This window comes from Oreochromis niloticus, linkage group LG11 (assembly GCF_001858045.2).
Source record: "Oreochromis niloticus isolate F11D_XX linkage group LG11, O_niloticus_UMD_NMBU, whole genome shotgun sequence".
Classification (NCBI taxonomy): Eukaryota; Metazoa; Chordata; class Actinopteri; order Cichliformes; family Cichlidae; genus Oreochromis; species Oreochromis niloticus.
In genome coordinates, this window is record NC_031976.2 from 38,852,057 (window position 1) to 38,858,394 (window position 6,338).

General features: G+C 47.2%; 1 protein-coding gene across 1 annotated transcript; it reads right to left on the reverse strand.

The window, feature by feature from the left end:
- Positions 1-1,225: 1,225 nt before the first annotated feature.
- LOC112848173 (uncharacterized) lies at positions 1,226-2,938 on the reverse strand. Its single transcript, XM_025911365.1, has 2 exons — positions 1,913-2,938; positions 1,226-1,832 (listed from the first exon to the last, which is right to left on the reverse strand). The coding sequence occupies exons 1-2, from the start codon at positions 2,833-2,835 to the stop codon at positions 1,814-1,816; spliced, it is 942 nt and encodes a 313-aa protein (XP_025767150.1). The 5' UTR covers positions 2,836-2,938; the 3' UTR covers positions 1,226-1,813.
- Between the last annotated feature and the right edge of the window lie 3,400 nt (positions 2,939-6,338).

Genomic DNA, 6,338 nt, shown 5'->3' on the forward strand with positions numbered 1-6,338 from the left:
CTCCCGAAGGAAACCCACCCTGCTGGTTGTCACGATTACGGGAAAGCTTCCGCCTTTTCCCGTATCGGACGACGGTCCAACCTGCTGAGGCCATCCGGTCCTCAGTCTTTGGCAATTGGTGTTGTTTTTTATGTGTTGTGTTTTATTTTGTGTGTATTCTTTAATGTGGGTTCGCCTTTGTTATCTAAATAATTATAACTCTTATTCGAGCTTTTATGTGGCGAGATACTAATGTACAAAATGAAAAGAAAAAAAGAAAAAAATTAAAGAAAAATTGAAACAAAAGTTTTATTTACCTAATTACAAAGAATAGTGTGCCGTACGCGCAACGTTTCGACCCCTCAAGGGTCTTCTTCAGGCGCCTGGCACACAAAAAAAACTGGTGAGAAAATGTGGCTGTAATGCACAATGCTGTGGCTGGTAAGAGATGTTCACTCTTCAAGCTCCAAATCCGAATGAGCTCCTGGCTGACTCCACCTCCCTTTATACCCTTCCGTCTGTGTGTGTTTTTTTTAGAAAAATGTTTTGTCAATCCCTTTCCAATTCTGCTTCTGTGAAATGTGTATTAACCTTCTATATGTCAATCCTTTTTACACCATTACCCTTAAATATGAATTGTAAACATTTTACCATACCCTGTTTTTAATATTTAATCTTTTTAACTGTAATTGTTTTTTGGGAAATAAAATCATGAAATTACACTTTTTATTAATACTTTAACACACCACCTGTCTTTTTAATATTGTGATGTTCCTACCCTATCCCATGACATCGGTTTTACAGAATGTTGTTTTAAATACACTGTTTTGTAACGTTTTACGTGATTCCACGGTTTTTAATCAAAATCTCATTATTTATCAATTAAAAATAGATTTGAATCGATTTTTGTGATGTAAAGAATGTCCATGCCCAATTGTAATTAACTGTAAATATTAGGATCAGGGTTTTTGTATAATGGCCCCCCGGTTAAGATTAGGGTTAGGAGGGGGGAGGGGATATGGTTAGGGTTAGGGGTTTGGATGGGGGTCAGGTTAAGGTTAGGGTTAGGATGGGACAGGGGTATGGTTATGGTTAGGGATTGGATGGGGATAGGGTTATAATAATGACTCCAATTAGTGTGGTTAGGGTTAGGATTATACCACCGGTTGGGGTTCCAACCTTGGTGGGAATACGACCGGGGTTTGGGTCAGCATGAGAAGTTGGGGCGAATTTAGGGTTAGGGGAAATCGAGTTTGGAAGCACGGTCCCCGAAGGGGGGCCGGGCTCCGGTGCACAGACCATACCTGCGCCCATCTCAGGTCTCCAGAGACACCCAGCGAAGCTCCAGGCGGGGTCCCATGGATGGGGTTGAAGAAGTGAGGGGTGAGGGGAGGAGGGGTAAAGAGGAGAGGGGGGAGGTTAAGGTTAGGGCCCCTCACAGGGGTGGGGGTATGCCCAGTCCTCCTCTCCCACTAGGTGTCCGAGTGGTGAAGGTTAGGGCCGGAATTGAACTTTGTGTTCAGAAAGCAGAGTGGTTAAGGTTAGGGCCGGAGTCCAGTTTATTACAGGGGTCACTGAGGTTAGGGTTAGGGTCAGCTTCAGGGGCAGGATGTCCCCCAGTGAGTCATGAAAGGAGCTGAGATACCCAGTGCAAGTGACAATAATAACAATAATAATGATGACAATTAAGAACAATGAAACATTAACTATATACAAACCGTGGGATCAATTTCTCCTGAAACCCTTTTCATTCAGGCCCTTTGGATAAACTGTATCCAGTTTGGCCATCCACATCCTCTCAGCTCTCCTCCTCTGCTGCGTTGTCCATCTCGAGTTAACCTGGATGGCCGTCACTGATACAGAGACCCATCCATGTAATAAAAAGTGTCTAACCAGGTGGGTGTGAGTGTTCTTTTTCTGTGTAATGTTGTACCTGTGTTGAGTGAATCTAGTCAGCAGCGTGTTTCCTGTTTCTCCCACATACTGCATTCCACACCTCTTACATGTAATCAGATATACACAATTTTTGGACCTCGGGGTTCCTTTGCACAATGACAGAAAAACATCACCATTGGAATGGCTGCGCACCAACCTGCGATGCTGGAAAAATTGCCCCTGGTCTCTGCGCCTAGGCACAGAGGGAGGCGAGATTTGGGCTCTGATGAGGAGATCACCTAGATTCTTATGTCTCCTGAAGGCAGCAATTACCCTGTGGTTGTGAAGTGTCTGTACATCCTGAGCCAGACTCTGGAAATTGTTCTTAATAGCCCTGACTAGTTTGCAGGTGCAAGGAGCATATGTAATGACCACTGGAAGCAGAGGGGAAACATCAATTGGTTTTGTATGCAGAAAGGACTTAAAGCACCTCCTTAGGAAGGACCAACAGTACCCCCTAGTGGAGAGAGCAGAGAACAGGGTCTTAACAGCCGCTCCAAAATCAGACTTTTGTGTACAAATTTTGTGGAACCTTAACAATTGGGATTTGACTATTCCTGCAAATGTGTGTTTAGGATGAAAGCTGGTTTTAAATAGCAGGGCATGAGTGTCCGTGGGTTTGAAAAAGACCTTTATATCCAATTTACGGTCATTAATGAAATTTGGGCCCTTGAAGGTGGTCGTGTCCAGAAAATCAATAGAGGTCTTACTAATGGTCGACTTAAGCTTAATAGAGGCATTGTGGTCATTTAAGGTCTTAAGAAACATCTCAAAATCCTGCTCAGAATGTGGCCAGACACCCCATATGTCATCCAAGAAGCGATAATAGTACAGAGGCTTCTTGATGCATTTATCTAACGCAGCAGTCTCCCACTCTGCCATGAAGATATTTGCATATGCTGGGGCAAACTTTTTCCCCATGGCTGTCCCCTTGATTTGTAAATAGAAGTCACCATTGAATTCAAAGTCGTTCCTTGTGAGATTTATTTCTAAAAATTGTAGTAATTCTTTTTCTGGCCTTTTCTTATCCGGGTATCTTTGAAAGACTCTCTTAATGGAGTCAATGCCTTCACCAATGTCAATGTTTGTGTAAAGACTGTCAATATCTATGGAAAACAGAAAAGAATCAATGGGGACTTCTATTTGCTTCACTTTATCCACAAAATCATATGTATCTTTAATATAGCTCGCATGTTTTGTGGATAAAGGAGTCAGGAAATAATCCAAGTACTCAGCTGTATAGTAAGTCTCACTATCACAGTCTGAGACGATTGGTCGTCCTGGGGGCACCTGAAAGGGGACACTCCATTTTGCCGGATCCTTGTGGATCTTAGGCAGCATATAAAAGAGCCTTCCCCTTGGTTCAGCGGAGCCCAGCAAATAGTTCTTTTGTTTTAGGTTTATAAATTTCTTTTGGTGTAAGTTGTTAATGATTTTTTCCACCATTGGAATTGTTTCGTGGTAAATGGGTTTTTTTAATTTTAAATAATATGTTTTGTCGTTTAATTGTCTGTAGCCTTCCTCCAAATACTGGTCCCTGTCCAAAATTACAACTGCGCTTCCTTTGTCTGCCGGTTTTATAATAATTTGCTTGTTTTGTTTTAATTCTGTTAGAGCTTTTGTCTCTTCTACTGTCAAATTGGGTTTAACTCGGTCTACATGAAAGTGGTTTTGAAAATATTCATTATCTGTTTTGATCAAAGTAAGAATTTGGGGTGGGAGCTGAGCATTGGGCGGGGACCAGTATGATTTTGGAGTGAAGGGCTGAGATTGAGTCTCCTCTTTATCTCCATAAAAGGCAGCCAATTTGATCCTCCTATGGTACTGCTGAATGTCATATTTGCATTGTAATTGTAAATTTTTGTTGTAGCCTTTTGTGGGGATAAAAGTCAGGCCTCTATTCAGCAGGCTCCGCTGAGCAGTGGAAGGATGGAATTTTTTGGACAAGTTCATAACACCATCAACAACATGTAAATCACTTGACCCCTCCCGATGTGTCAGGCTTATGGGGACTCCCCATTTACATACATCTCCCAGTGTTGTAACATTGCCTCTGAAGTTCCATATGACCAGTGAATGTCATCCTCTTCTGTAGTGAAAATGTCTGAGGTGAGGGCTGGAATGTGATCTTTTAGACCTGTAATGAAAGTGTTCAAGTACATCAAAGTGTCCTTTTCCACCTGAGAAAGAGCAGAAGAAAAGTTAATCTCAGGGACATAAATGTTAGCCTCAGGGAACTTCTGCCGGGCTACTTTCAGGGCCCTTTTCAGTTCCAACACTGGCATATTCTTGTCTCTCTGGGACCTGTTATTAATGCCAAAAGACAGGATTAGTTTTGTCACCGGTGTGGCAATAGTGGCTTTCTCCAGGAGGTACTCTGCATGCCACCATTTGGCTCCCGGGAAGCCATCGATCTGCAAACTGTCAGCTGCAAAGGGGGGCAGTCTGCTAACATTAGAATCGCCGACGACGAGCCAGGGCTCTTTCACATGCAGGTGCCAGTCTCTCAATTTCCTGTGTGTGTTGGGATGTCTGGTCGGCGTCCGCACCTGCTGTCCCGGCGAGGCTGGTGAAGGAGGAGGAGATGATGAAGAAGATGATGATTCCTCTGCTGCTTGAAGCTGAAGCCGGGTTTGCACACAGGAAGTCAGTCTGTCTAAGCCGCTGCGAGATGGTACCGGGTGAGACACTGGTTGCGGTTTAGCCACTGTTAAGTGTTAACCCGCTTTGTCTTTTTGGGGGTGACTTCCCCCTGTGTGAGGTCCAGTCCCTCAGTGTCCATAATTTCACCAGATTGTGGTGGTTGGATGGAGGGAGAACATGGCCGTTCCTGGGATGGCGTCTCTGGGATCGAGGCGGCGAATCTCAACACCCTCTGCTCCTTCGGTGTGGCCAGATTGGGCTCTGCTGGTTGTGAAGATTCTGGAGGGGAGGAAGGTGTCAGTTCCCTCTCTTGTTCCTGCTCCATCTCAGAAGAAGGTGACCAGTCTCCAGCGACGTGGTCCGTCATCGTTGCCGTCGTTGTTTTGGATGTTGTGCGGGGTGCAGGTGGGTCCTGTATCTCATTAAAGAGTTCAATGGTGTCCTGCTGTGTCCCTCTCACACCCCTTGTGGCTGTCGTGTAGGTGCCCTGGTGGTGTTTACCTCCTCTGTTGAAGTGGCAGTCCCCAGGTCCCCCAGTTTGGCCACGATCTCAGCTCTGGCCTGTTCCAGAGAGTCAGGTTGGAGGCGGCGGCCCAGGTTCCTCTTGGCCCAGGATGTTGCTATCTCGAACGGGCCCTCCCAGTCCTGTTTAGAACACTCAGAGAGAGCTTTTAATTCCTCCTCTACGCTCTGAGTATAATGTTGCCGGAGGATCACCATGGTTGTACGGGCCCAGTTTTTAGCGTTCTCTTCAATCTTATTTTGTGTGTGTTTGGTAGGGACGGCAGGTTTAATAACAGTCTTTAAATTGTGTGCTATTTTGTTTAAAGAAGGAGGATAAGTGTCACTAGTCACATTTTTCAAATGGTGTACTGTCTTAATAAGTCTGTGAATAATGCGGACCTTTTTAGAAAAGTCCGGATCATCTGAAATAATTTTGTTAACAGGAGGTCCAGCTCGCTCAGCGCGAGTGCGTCTCACATACCGATTGTCCCGAGCCGTTCTCCGGTCGAATCGTCGGTCCCGTCCGGTCCGACTTCCTTGCCGGGCTGCATAGCGGTCTGTCGCCGGCTGTTCTCCCCTCCGGTTCCGCTGTGGTGCGTGGAAAAAGTCCGGCTCGTCGCTGCGGTGATCCTCTCCCACGGCCGCCGCATAGGTCCTCCGACCTCCTCGAGATGGGTAGCTGCTGCGTCGAGGTGGTCGGCGTACGTCCTCCTCAGCTCTCCAGCCGCGGTCCCCTCTCCAGCTCTCCTGGCGGGCTGCATAGCGGTCCGGTGCCGGACGGACCCTCCCCCGGTTCCGCTGTGGTGCGTGGAAAAAGCCTGGCTGATCGCTGCGGTGTTCCTCTCTCACGACCGCCGCATAGGTCCTCCGACCTTCTCGAGATGGATGGCTGCTGCGCCGAGGTGGTCGGCGTGCGTCCTCGTCAGCTCCCCAGCCGCGATCACCTCTCCAGCTCTCCTGGCGGGTTGCATAGCGGTCTGCTGCCGGCTGGTTTCTCCCCCGGTTCCGCTGTGGTGCGTGGAAAAAGTCTGACTCACCGCTGCGGTGATCATCTCTCCTGATCGCCGTGTAGGTCCTCCGACCCTCTCGAGATGGATAGCTGCTTCGGCGAGGTGGTCTGCGTGCGATCTCCTCCGCTCTCAAGTCGCGGTCCCCTCCCCGGCCCCTGCGTCGCCGAACGAGGGTCCACTCTCCATCCGTAGCATATGCGGGCATGGTTCTCTGTCCACTAATACCTTTAGCTCTCTCCACTGGTCCCACTCGACCGTGTGGGTGAT